The sequence below is a fragment of the Embiotoca jacksoni genome, unplaced genomic scaffold (genome assembly GCF_022577435.1).
Source record: "Embiotoca jacksoni isolate LCO1_2020_lvr unplaced genomic scaffold, fEmbJac1.0.p SCAF_100, whole genome shotgun sequence".
In the NCBI taxonomy this organism is placed as follows: Eukaryota; Metazoa; Chordata; class Actinopteri; family Embiotocidae; genus Embiotoca; species Embiotoca jacksoni.
In genome coordinates, this window is record NW_027185231.1 from 105,171 (window position 1) to 120,000 (window position 14,830).

At 38.2% G+C, this 14,830-nt stretch overlaps 1 protein-coding gene across 2 annotated transcripts; it reads right to left on the minus strand.

Annotated features, from left to right (window-relative positions):
* Positions 1–1,153: 1,153 nt before the first annotated feature.
* stard15 (StAR-related lipid transfer (START) domain containing 15) lies at positions 1,154–7,190 on the minus strand. Of its 2 annotated transcripts, none has more exons than XM_069173124.1 (6): positions 6,891–7,190; positions 4,647–4,794; positions 3,121–3,224; positions 2,813–2,930; positions 2,376–2,428; positions 1,154–2,274 (listed from the first exon to the last, which is right to left on the minus strand). In XM_069173124.1, exons 1-6 carry the CDS (start codon positions 7,035–7,037, stop codon positions 2,059–2,061), a joined length of 786 nt encoding a protein of 261 aa, XP_069029225.1. In that variant the 5' UTR covers positions 7,038–7,190; the 3' UTR covers positions 1,154–2,058. The 2 variants fall into 2 exon arrangements, with proteins under 2 accessions (XP_069029225.1, XP_069029233.1); XM_069173132.1 differs by lacking the exon at positions 6,891–7,190 and adding an exon at positions 5,974–6,002.
* Between the last annotated feature and the right edge of the window lie 7,640 nt (positions 7,191–14,830).

Genomic DNA, 14,830 nt, shown 5'->3' on the forward strand with positions numbered 1-14,830 from the left:
CTGAAACCTCCTGAAACCTGAAACCTCCTGAAACCTCCTGAAACCTGAAACCTTCTCAAACCTGAAACCTGAAACCTGAAACCTTCTCAAACCTGAAACCTCCTGAAACCTCCTGAAACCTCCTGGTGGACATGAGGGGGTCCTGGTGGACATGAATGGGTCCTGGTCAAGTCTGTGTCCATCCCCCCAGCAGCAGCAGCAGTGGACGATGGTGGAGTTTCCTCCTCAAACCCCAAACAACAATCAAAACTGCAGACAGGAAACAGGAAGTGGCTGAGACAATAAGAGCGTCCGGAGTCCAGCTACATTCTTCAGCTCTGAAGGAGGATGTAGTCCAACAGAAAGTGTTCCTCCTCAGGACAGGAAGACCCGTCACCTAGCAACCGTCCTCGATGACATCACTGAACATCCTGCTCTCCGACAATCCAACATCAAAACATCCACCTTCAAGGGATTGGTTGAGCTGCAGAGGGACAAACTGGGGGGTGGGGGTCACATGACCCGCTACTGGTGAGCAACACAACAACACACAACAACGACACAACAACACACTGTGTTGTGTGTACCTGCTGTCCGACAGAGCTCTGGTCGACCACTCTGTGTTCCAGAAGATGTTCTTCTGTGATTGGCTGCTTCAGGTTGATGATGCGTCAGTCAGTCAGTCAGGTTTCATGTGATCAGGTGTTTGAGGATCAGTTTGTTCAGTTATGTATTTTAATGATCGTTTTCTATATTGATTAATTTAATGATGACGACGAACGTTGTTAAAGATTCAATTTAAAAATACATTTCCTGTTTTCATCTTTTCTCTGATCGATCAATTGATTGTCAAAATAACTGATTGATCTGCTAATCAGTTCTTCATAGCACGAGAGGAAACAGCGGTGTGTGTGTGTGTGTGTGTGTGTGTGTGTGTGTGTCGTGACACCAGCCGTTGGTGTGAGCTCACACCATCTGAAGTCGAAGGTGTCTGTTTTAAACTCCGCCCCTTCAGATCTCACCGACCTCCAGGTCAGCTGACGTCAAACACAAGGTCACAGTTTCAGTTTTCATCTCCACTGGAGCTGAAACCCCATTGGACGCTGAGATCACATGATTCATGACATCATCTTTATTCAGTCACATTTTATTGACACAACAGATGACAGAGAAATTTTTTATTTTTTTCAGATTTTCAGGTGCATAAAAACAGGTCACTTCAGGTGTTGAGCTCTGCCCCCAGGTATTAAACCCCACCCCCTCATGTTGAGCTCCTCCCTTCATGCATTAACCCCACCCTTAATATTTTAGCTCCACCCCTTCAGGTGCTTTTACTGATGTTACCTGGTTCATTCCAGACCAGTGGACAGTACGGATAGACTAAGAACAGACTGAGGACAGTGTGGACAGACTGAGGACAGACCGAGGACAAACTGAAGGCAGTGTGGACAGACTGAAGGCAGTGTGGACAGACTGAAGACAGACTGAGGACGACTTTGCGTATTTTCCACCAATAAAGAGAGAAACAACACGAGAGACATCAGATGTCCTGTGGACATGGAGCAGGTTCTGTCTCTTGTCCTCTAATTGTCCTTCAGGCTTCAGCAATGTAATCAATTCATGGACAGAAAATCCATCGTGATCATTCTGATAATTTATCATTTAGTTTTTTTCTTTGTCAGATAAAACTTTTAAACAGTTTGATGGACAGCTCAAAGAAAGAAAGATGTTTATTAATAATCATAATAGTCATAATAAATATTATCATCATAATAATAATAATTTTGTCATCGATCATCAGCTGCTGAACAAGTCCAAAACCATCCTGATCAACACAGCTAGGAGGCTCTGCCCAACTTCAACCTAATCAAAGGCCTCATCAGAAACACCTGGAACACCTGGAAACACCTGGAAACAACTGGAAACACCTGTGAGTCTGTGGATTTCTCTCAGCAGACACAACAGAAGATGACTAGAAACAGAATCGGTCGACACGTTTCCAGCTTCAGTCCATTGGATCAAACAAACCAACAAACAGTGTGGAGACAGAGAGACGTCCTGCTGCGAGTCCAACTGTCTTTAGGTCTCGTCGTCATCGCTGTGGTTGGTCCTCTCCTCGCTCACAGCGCTTTCGTCGATGTTCTCCAGAGAGTCGGTCCGCTGCAGCGTCAGATCCGACACGCTGATGCATGGCAGCGTGTTCTGCTCCGGAAATATCCACGGTTTCAGGCTCGGGTTGTGTTTCCTCTTCCACTCCGGGTACTTCACTGACGCCTTGTAGATCTTCCTCATAGCCTGAGGGGACGGACACAGACCAGGAACAGACACTTTAAGACCAGAGACAGACACCGTGAGACTACGGACAGATAGAACTTTTCTCTACAGGACAAATTCACCTTCGGAGCCACAAACTGTGAGACTCTGTTCACCACCCACTTCGGTAAAGAACCTGGGGACAGAGAGGACAACAATCAGAGAGGACAACAGTCAGAAAGTACAACAGAGAGGACAACAGTCAGAGAGGACAACAGTCAGAAAGTACAACAGTCAGAGAGGACAACAGCCACAGGACAAAAGTCGGAGAGGACAACAGCCAGAAAGGACAACAGTTAGTGGACAAAAGTTGGAGAGGACAACAGTCAGAGAGGACAACAGAGAGGACAACAGTCGGAGTGAACAATCAGAGAGGATAACAGAGAAGACAACAGACAGAGAGGACAACAGCCAGAAAGGACAACAGTCAGAGGACAAAAGTCAGAGAGGACAATCAGAGAGGACAACAGTCGGCAGGACTTAGTGTCTTTTTGCTCTGTGTGTGTGTGTGTGGTCCCACCTTTGGGGTCCACCTGGGTCAGGTAATAGAGGGTGGAGCTGGAGGCTCCGTTGGACTGGATCAGGTACCCAGTCAACAGAGACACGGCTCGGACGTAGTCCTTCTTCGGAGGATGTTGCTATGGAGACACACAAACAGAAAGTGTTTAAGGGCCAGTTCACTGTTTTCAGCTGGATGTATTGATCATCTTCATCACTGGATGTATTGATCAGTAAACAAACTTCCTGGTTTGTAAACTGTGTTTGACTTTCTCTTACTCTTCGACATGTTTGATTCTATCTGAGTGGTTTCTGGTTTCTGAGGCTCACCGGGTGTTTGACCGAGTAGTTGATGATCAAGTAGTCGTCGCCGAGTGGAAGCCAAGATCTCATCGTCACAAAGTCTCTGTTCTTCAGAGGAGTCGGACACTTCCCTTCAAACACAGCAGAGTTCAGCATCAGACCGCAAATCAGCTGTTTCTACACTTAACAACATCCGGCTACTATTGCATGTTAGTGTTAGTACACAAGTAGAACATCTGGAACACAAGTAGAACATCTGGAACACATGTAGAACATCTGGAACACATGTAGAACATCTGGAACACAAGTAGAACATCTGGAACACATGTAGAACATCTGGAACACAAGTACAACATCTGGAACACATGTATAACATCTGGAACGCAAGTAGAGCATCTGGAACACATGTATAACATCTGGAACGCAAGTAGAGCATCTTTGACACATGTGGAACATCTGAAACACATGTAGCACATCTGGAATGCATGTAGAACATCTGGAACGCAAATAGAACATCTGGAACACATGTAGAACATCTGGAACATAAGTAGAGCATCTGGAACGCATGTAAAATATCTGGAACACAAGTAGAACATCTGGAACACAAGTAGAACATCTGGAACGCATGTAGAACATTTGGAACACAAGTACAACATCCGGAACACATGTACAACATCTGGAACGCAAGTAGAGCACCTGGAACACATGTGGAACATCTGGAACACATGTAAAACATCTGAAACACATGTAGCACATCTGGAATGCATGTAGAACATCTAGAACGCAAGTAAAACATCTGGAACACATGTAACACATCTGGAACGCATGTAGGACATCTGGAACACATACAACATTTGGAATGCATGTAGAACATCTGGAACACAAGTACAAAATCTGGAACGCATGTAGAACATCTGGAACACAGGTACAACATCTGGACCACATGTAGAACATCTAGAAGACATGTAGAACATCTGGAACACAAGTACAACATCTGAAACGCATGTAGAACATCTGGAACACGTGTAAAACAGCTGGAACACATGTAGCACATCTGGAACCCATGTAGAACATCTGGAACACAAGTAGAACATCTGGAACACAAGTACAACATATGGAACACAAGTACAACATATGGAACACAAGTAGAACATCTGGAACGCATGTAGAACATCTGGAACATAAGTACAACATCTGGAACGCATGTAGAACATCTGGAACCCATGTAGAACATCTGGAACACAAGTAGAACATCTGGAACACAAGTACAACATATGGAACACAAGTACAACATATGGAACACAAGTAGAACATCTGGAACGCATGTAGAACATCTGGAACATAAGCACAACATCTGGAACACATGTAGAACATCTGGAACGCATGTAGAACATCTGGAACACAAGTACAACATCTGGAACACATGTAGAACATCTGGAACACATGTAGAACATCTGGAACACAGCATCTGTTGGAGGAACTGAATGTCACGTGTTCAATGAAACATGTAACATACAACTTGAGTGCGTGTGATGTCACAGGGTCAAACCTACAGGAGTAATATCCGACATCTGCGTTGACGGTCAGCCGGCCGATGTCGTATGTGTCGATCATGTTGGTGTCCCACTTGCGTCGGTAGCTGGTGTCGTGGAGGACATCATAGAGCGTCTCCGCCACCACGTCTTTACACACAATCCTCATCTGAGACACGGAGACGGACATGATGTCACACACCGACACGCACACCTGGACAGGTTGTGGTTCTGTGTTTTGCCCAAAGATAATGTGGACCGGAGGAGCCGGTGATCGACCCCCTCTCCCGCCCCCACATACAGGCTGCAGGTGTAAACAGAAGACGTCTCTGTCCTCTGTCCGTCATGTGAGACGTCCTCCTGGAGGACAGTTTTCCATCCTGTAATCTTCCAGCAGTCATCAGATATGAAGCAGAAACGCTGCGAGTAACTCAATCCATCTGCAGCCTGAATCATTCATCACGTCTTTGTGTGTCCGTCCCTCCATCCCACCTTCCCTCCTTTGTTCTTCCTATTGGAGCGTGACCTTTGAACCTACAGCGTGACCTCTGAACCTGCAGCGTGACCGTTTATACGGTTCTAAAAACAGAACCACAGGAACAGAACCTGATAACCTCTTAGAACCTCTGAAAACCTTTGGAAACCTCTGGAAACCTCTTCGAACCTCTTACAGACTAAAGGACATACTGGGGGACAGACTGAAGGACAGACTGACGGACAGAATGACTAAAGGACAGACTGAGGGACAGACAGACAGACGGACGGACTGAGGGACAGACTGACAGACATACTGACGGACAGACTGAAGGACAGACTGAGGGACAGACTGATGGACAGACTGAAGGACAGACTGAGGGACACAGTGATGGATAGACTGATTGTTTGCAGTTTGAACTTATTTCCATTTGAATTATTTATGGCTCTGTTTTTGTTCTTCGTTCCACAAACTGGAGGAAATCAAATCTGCGTCGGCGTGTAAATGACCGTCTGAGTTCCCAGCATGCACTGCTGCTGCCCGCTCACACTGTATGACATTAAATATTGACTCTGAGTGTCGATTCACTTTCCAACAAGCTGGAACCGGCTGAGCGGGTTGTGGAGGAGAGCCGGGTAAACGTTGACTCAGCTGGAGCGTTGATGAGACGGTCGACACGTCTGATTGACAGACGGAGTTTAAACATAATGAGCTGCAGGTCAAAGTTGAAGCAGGAAGTCTGAGAGATAAAATCTGCTCTCTGATCACAGATCAATATTCTGGGATCCAGCTGTAAACAGCTGTGCTGCACGCTGACATGTCGTCTGAGGTCAACCCTGAATGCATCATCATTTCACAGTTTTGCGGACTTACAGGTCACTGGACAACACATGAGCCGTCTCCATGACAACCGAACGACTCTCCTTGAGGAAGGCTGCAGATGTAGCTAAAAGCTCTGGAAAGAAGCGAGTAAGGTGAACAGAGTGTTTATTGATCCAACTGTACAAAACAGACTACAGTCGGAGTACAGTCAGTGTATAGAGTACAGTCAGACTACAGTCAGAGTACAGTCAGTGTATAGAGTACAGTCAGACTACAGTCGGAGTACAGTCAGTGTATAGAGTACAGTCAGACTACAGTCAGAGTACAGTCAGACTACAGTCGGTGTACATTCAGTGTACAGAGTACAGTCAGACTACAGTCATAGTACAGTCAGTGTACGGAGTACAGTCAGACTACAGTCGGTGTACAGTCAGTGTACAGGGTACAGTCAGACTACAGTCATAGTACAGTCAGTGTACGGAGTACAGTCAGACTACAGTCAGATTACAGTCATAGTACAGTCAGTGTACGGAGTACAGTCAGAGTACAAAGTACAGTCAGACTATAGTCTGAGTACAGTCAGTGTACAGGGTACAGTCAGACTACAGTTGGAGTACCATCAGAGTAGAGTTAAAGCTCCAGGTCATTTTCACTATTGATTAATTTGATTAATATCTGATCAACAGGTGTTTCTGTAAATCTTCATCAGTTACCCTTCACAATAAAACACTCTGATGAACGATTAAATGATCAGAGATATTGTAATAATTAAAAATAAAAGTCACTTCCGATGATCAATTCAGTCTCTAATTGATTGCTCACCATTAACATCATCTCCATATTTCAGAGAAAATTAAATCTTTTGTTTAAAGAGTGTTAAACAAGGACGTTACTGCAGCTGTTTTCAAAAGAAAAAGTTCTAACGTGCACTTCCAGAATATCCCGGGTCCGGATCGTGCCGGGCTCACCTTGAGTTTCTGGACCGTCCTGCTGTCTTCCTCGCGGCACCACACCGTCACCCCGCCCTTGTTGTAGCGGCTCGTCCATCCGTCCGCGCTCAGACACTGATCTTTGAACGAGGAGAAGTCCGAGTCGTCCGGGATCTGGACCGGCATCTCCGCGCGAACCGAGTCACACCGGAAGAACTGCTTTACATCAGTGAGCGTCCCGTGCAAAGCCCTCACACCGGATCACGGCGGCTGGTCCCGGAGGTCTGACGGAGTCCGTGAGGTCTGTGGGGCAGAAGACCTGGATCAGAAGGGGGTCATCTGAGTCGCAGCATCTGATCCCGCAGCTTTTATCTCTGCACAGATAGGACGGAAAGGATAGAGGTGTCACTCTGCTCCAAGCCTCCTCCTCATGTGCTCTCTTGATGCTGTTACCATGGAGACCAAACCCTCAGAGGGGCAGCGGGTTCTGAGACGACCCGAACTGATCCAGAACCCGAGAGTTTTCATCAGTCTTCATCAGTCTGAAGGTCCAAACGTCTCTTCATTCAACCAGACGGATAAAATACTTCAAAATATAACTGCCATCTTTTTATAGAAGTTGAAAGTCTGAGATGTTATGAAATGTTGAGTCTGAAGGACTTCTGGCCAGCTGACTGACAGCAGTTCTCTCATGTTGTGTAGTTTTATCTTTTTTAACACATTTATTTGTCACCAAGGGATTTCTGACGGTAACGTGAACGCAGCAGTACCTGACACCTGTTGTTTAGGTGGAGCAGTGGGCGGAGCAAAGTGTGTTCAGTGAAATAGGTATCACCTATCAGCAGCTTTTAGTTTCCATCACGTAACTGAAACACACAGAGGGGGTCGGTGGTGTTGGGGGGGTTTACATGAAGTTAACATGAACACATGAAGTTTATATGAAGTTGACATGAACACATGAAGTTGACATGAACACATGAAGTTTATATGAAGTTAACATGAACACATGAACTTAACATGAACACATGAAGTTTATATGAAGTTGACATGAACACATGAAGTTTACATGAACACATGAAGTTTATATGAAGTTAACATGAACACATGAAGTTTATATGAAGTTGACATGAACACATGAAGTTTATATGAAGTTAACATGAACACATGAAGTTAACATGAACACATGAAGTTTATATGAAGTTGACATGAACACATGAAGTTTATATGAAGTTAACATGAAAACATGAAGTTAACATGAACACATGAAGTTTATATGAAGTTGACATGAACACATGAAGTTGACATGAACACATGAAGTTTACATGAACACATGAAGTTTATATGAAGTTAACATGAACACATGAAGTTTATATGAAGTTGACATGAACACATGAAGTTGACATGAACACATGAAGTTTATATGAAGTTAACATGAACACATGAAGTTTATATGAAGTTGACATGAACACATGAAGTTTATATGAAGTTAACATGAACACATGAAGTTAACATGAACACATGAAGTTTATATGAAGTTGACATGAACACATGAAGTTAACATGAACACATGAAGTTTATATGAAGTTGACATGAACACATGAAGTTTATATGAAGTTAACATGAAAACATGAAGTTAACATGAACACATGAAGTTTATATGAAGTTGACATGAACACATGAAGTTGACATGAACACATGAAGTTTACATGAACACATGAAGTTTATATGAAGTTAACATGAACACATGAAGTTTATATGAAGTTGACATGAACACATGAAGTTGACATGAACACATGAAGTTTATATGAAGTTAACATGAACACATGAAGTTAACATGAACACATGAAGTTTAGATGAAGTTGACATGAACACATGAAGTTTATATGAAGTTGACATGAACACATGAAGTTGACATGAACACATGAAGTTTATATGAAGTTGACATGAACACATGAAGTTTACATGAACACATGAAGTTTATATGAAGTTAACATGAACACATGAAGTTTATATGAAGTTGACATGAACACATGAAGTTTACATGAACACATGAAGTTTATATGAAGTTAACATGAACACATGAAGTTTATATGAAGTTGACATGAACACATGAAGTTGACATGAACACATGAAGTTTATATGAAGTTAACATGAACACATGAACTTAACATGAACACATGAAGTTTATATGAAGTTGACATGAACACATGAAGTTTACATGAACACATGAAGTTTATATGAAGTTAACATGAACACATGAAGTTTATATGAAGTTGACATGAACACATGAAGTTTATATGAAGTTAACATGAACACATGAAGTTAACATGAACACATGAAGTTTATATGAAGTTGACATGAACACATGAAGTTTATATGAAGTTAACATGAAAACATGAAGTTAACATGAACACATGAAGTTTATATGAAGTTGACATGAACACATGAAGTTGACATGAACACATGAAGTTTACATGAACACATGAAGTTTATATGAAGTTAACATGAACACATGAAGTTTATATGAAGTTGACATGAACACATGAAGTTGACATGAACACATGAAGTTTATATGAAGTTAACATGAACACATGAAGTTTATATGAAGTTGACATGAACACATGAAGTTTATATGAAGTTAACATGAACACATGAAGTTAACATGAACACATGAAGTTTATATGAAGTTGACATGAACACATGAAGTTTACATGAACACATGAAGTTTATATGAAGTTGACATGAACACATGAAGTTTATATGAAGTTAACATGAAAACATGAAGTTAACATGAACACATGAAGTTTATATGAAGTTGACATGAACACATGAAGTTGACATGAACACATGAAGTTTACATGAACACATGAAGTTTATATGAAGTTAACATGAACACATGAAGTTTATATGAAGTTGACATGAACACATGAAGTTGACATGAACACATGAAGTTTATATGAAGTTAACATGAACACATGAAGTTAACATGAACACATGAAGTTTAGATGAAGTTGACATGAACACATGAAGTTTATATGAAGTTGACATGAACACATGAAGTTGACATGAACACATGAAGTTTATATGAAGTTGACATGAACACATGAAGTTTACATGAACACATGAAGTTTATATGAAGTTAACATGAACACATGAAGTTTATATGAAGTTGACATGAACACATGAAGTTTACATGAACACATGAAGTTTATATGAAGTTAACATGAACACATGAAGTTTATATGAAGTTGACATGAACACATGAAGTTGACATGAACACATGAAGTTTATATGAAGTTAACATGAACACATGAAGTTAACATGAACACATGAAGTTTAGATGAAGTTGACATGAACACATGAAGTTAACATGAACACATGAAGTTTATATGAAGTTAACATGAACACATGAAGTTTATATGAAGTTGACATGAACACATGAAGTTTACATGAACACATGAAGTTTATATGACGTTAACATGAAGTTAACATGAACACATGAAGTTAACATGAACACATGAAGTTAACATGAACACATGAAGTTTATATGAAGTTGACATGAACACATGAAGTTTACATGAACACATGAAGTTTATATGAAGTTGACATGAACACATGAAGTTTATATGAAGTTAACATGAACACATGAAGTTTACATGAAGTTGACATGAACACATTAAGTTTATATGAAGTTTACATGAACAAATGAAGTTTATATGAAGTTAACATGAACACATGAAGTTTACATGAACACATGAAGTTTATATGAAGTTTACATTAAGTTTACATGAACACATTAAGTTTATATGAAGTTAACATGAACACATGAAGTTAACATGAACACATGAAGTTTATATGAAGTTTACATTAAGTTTACATGAACACATTAAGTTTATATGAAGTTAACATGAACACATGAAGTTAACATGAACACATGAAGTTTGTATGAAGTTGACATGAACACATGAAGTTTACATGAACACATAAAGTTTATATGAAGTTAACATGAACACGAAGTTTATATGAAGTTGACATGAACACATGAAGTTTATATGAAGTTAACATGAAAACATGAAGTTAACATGAACACATGAAGTTTATATGAAGTTGACATGAACACATGAAGTTTACATGAACACATGAAGTTTATATGAAGTTAACGTGAACACATGAAGTTTATATGAAGTTGACATGAACACATGAAGTTGACATGAACACATGAAGTTTATATGAAGTTAACATGAACACATGAAGTTAACATGAACACATGAAGTTTATATGAAGTTGACATGAACACATGAAGTTTACATGAACACATGAAGTTTATATGAAGTTGACATGAACACATGAAGTTTATATGAAGTTAACATGAACACATGAAGTTTATATGAAGTTAACATGAACACATGAAGTTTATATGAAGTTGACATGAACACATGAAGTTGACATGAACACATGAAGTTTATATGAAGTTAACATGAACACATGAAGTTAACATGAACACATGAAGTTTATATGAAGTTGACATGAACACATGAAGTTAACATGAACACATGAAGTTTATATGAAGTTAACATGAACACATGAAGTTTATATGAAGTTGACATGAACACATGAAGTTTACATGAACACATGAAGTTTATATGAAGTTAACATGAACACATGAAGTTTATATGAAGTTGACATGAACACATGAAGTTTAGATGAAGTTGACATGAACACATGAAGTTAACATGAACACATGAAGTTTACATGAAGTTGACATGAACACATGAAGTTTATATGAAGTTAACATGAACACATGAAGTTTATATGAAGTTGACATGAACACATGAAGTTTACATGAACACATGAAGTTTATATGAAGTTAACATGAAGTTAACATGAACACATGACGTTTACATGAAGTTGACATGAACACATTAAGTTTATATGAAGTTTACATGAACACATGAAGTTTATATGAAGTTGACATGAACACATGAAGTTTACATGAACACATGAAGTTTATATGAAGTTGACATGAACACATGAAGTTTATATGAAGTTGACATGAACACATGAAGTTAACATGAACACATGAAGTTTATATGAAGTTGACATGAACACATGAAGTTTATATGAAGTTAACATGAACACATGAAGTTAACATGAACACATGAAGTTTATATGAAGTTGACATGAACACATGAAGTTTATATGAAGTTAACATGAACACATGAAGTTAACATGAACACATGAAGTTTATATGAAGTTGACATGAACACATGAAGTTTATATGAAGTTAACATGAAAACATGAAGTTAACATGAACACATGAAGTTTATATGAAGTTGACATGAACACATGAAGTTGACATGAACACATGAAGTTTACATGAACACATGAAGTTTATATGAAGTTAACATGAACACATGAAGTTTATATGAAGTTGACATGAACACATGAAGTTGACATGAACACATGAAGTTTATATGAAGTTAACATGAACACATGAAGTTTATATGAAGTTGACATGAACACATGAAGTTTATATGAAGTTAACATGAACACATGAAGTTAACATGAACACATGAAGTTTATATGAAGTTGACATGAACACATGAAGTTAACATGAACACATGAAGTTTATATGAAGTTGACATGAACACATGAAGTTTATATGAAGTTAACATGAAAACATGAAGTTAACATGAACACATGAAGTTTATATGAAGTTGACATGAACACATGAAGTTGACATGAACACATGAAGTTTACATGAACACATGAAGTTTATATGAAGTTAACATGAACACATGAAGTTTATATGAAGTTGACATGAACACATGAAGTTGACATGAACACATGAAGTTTATATGAAGTTAACATGAACACATGAAGTTAACATGAACACATGAAGTTTAGATGAAGTTGACATGAACACATGAAGTTTATATGAAGTTGACATGAACACATGAAGTTGACATGAACACATGAAGTTTATATGAAGTTGACATGAACACATGAAGTTTACATGAACACATGAAGTTTATATGAAGTTAACATGAACACATGAAGTTTATATGAAGTTGACATGAACACATGAAGTTTACATGAACACATGAAGTTTATATGAAGTTAACATGAACACATGAAGTTTATATGAAGTTGACATGAACACATGAAGTTGACATGAACACATGAAGTTTATATGAAGTTAACATGAACACATGAACTTAACATGAACACATGAAGTTTATATGAAGTTGACATGAACACATGAAGTTTACATGAACACATGAAGTTTATATGAAGTTAACATGAACACATGAAGTTTATATGAAGTTGACATGAACACATGAAGTTTATATGAAGTTAACATGAACACATGAAGTTAACATGAACACATGAAGTTTATATGAAGTTGACATGAACACATGAAGTTTATATGAAGTTAACATGAAAACATGAAGTTAACATGAACACATGAAGTTTATATGAAGTTGACATGAACACATGAAGTTGACATGAACACATGAAGTTTACATGAACACATGAAGTTTATATGAAGTTAACATGAACACATGAAGTTTATATGAAGTTGACATGAACACATGAAGTTGACATGAACACATGAAGTTTATATGAAGTTAACATGAACACATGAAGTTTATATGAAGTTGACATGAACACATGAAGTTTATATGAAGTTAACATGAACACATGAAGTTAACATGAACACATGAAGTTTATATGAAGTTGACATGAACACATGAAGTTTACATGAACACATGAAGTTTATATGAAGTTGACATGAACACATGAAGTTTATATGAAGTTAACATGAAAACATGAAGTTAACATGAACACATGAAGTTTATATGAAGTTGACATGAACACATGAAGTTGACATGAACACATGAAGTTTACATGAACACATGAAGTTTATATGAAGTTAACATGAACACATGAAGTTTATATGAAGTTGACATGAACACATGAAGTTGACATGAACACATGAAGTTTATATGAAGTTAACATGAACACATGAAGTTAACATGAACACATGAAGTTTAGATGAAGTTGACATGAACACATGAAGTTTATATGAAGTTGACATGAACACATGAAGTTGACATGAACACATGAAGTTTATATGAAGTTGACATGAACACATGAAGTTTACATGAACACATGAAGTTTATATGAAGTTAACATGAACACATGAAGTTTATATGAAGTTGACATGAACACATGAAGTTTACATGAACACATGAAGTTTATATGAAGTTAACATGAACACATGAAGTTTATATGAAGTTGACATGAACACATGAAGTTGACATGAACACATGAAGTTTATATGAAGTTAACATGAACACATGAAGTTAACATGAACACATGAAGTTTAGATGAAGTTGACATGAACACATGAAGTTAACATGAACACATGAAGTTTATATGAAGTTAACATGAACACATGAAGTTTATATGAAGTTGACATGAACACATGAAGTTTACATGAACACATGAAGTTTATATGACGTTAACATGAAGTTAACATGAACACATGAAGTTAACATGAACACATGAAGTTAACATGAACACATGAAGTTTATATGAAGTTGACATGAACACATGAAGTTTACATGAACACATGAAGTTTATATGAAGTTGACATGAACACATGAAGTTTATATGAAGTTAACATGAACACATGAAGTTTACATGAAGTTGACATGAACACATTAAGTTTATATGAAGTTTACATGAACAAATGAAGTTTATATGAAGTTAACATGAACACATGAAGTTTACATGAACACATGAAGTTTATATGAAGTTTACATTAAGTTTACATGAACACATTAAGTTTATATGAAGTTAACATGAACACATGAAGTTAACATGAACACATGAAGTTTATATGAAGTTTACATTAAGTTTACATGAACACATTAAGTTTATATGAAGTTAACATGAACACATGAAGTTAA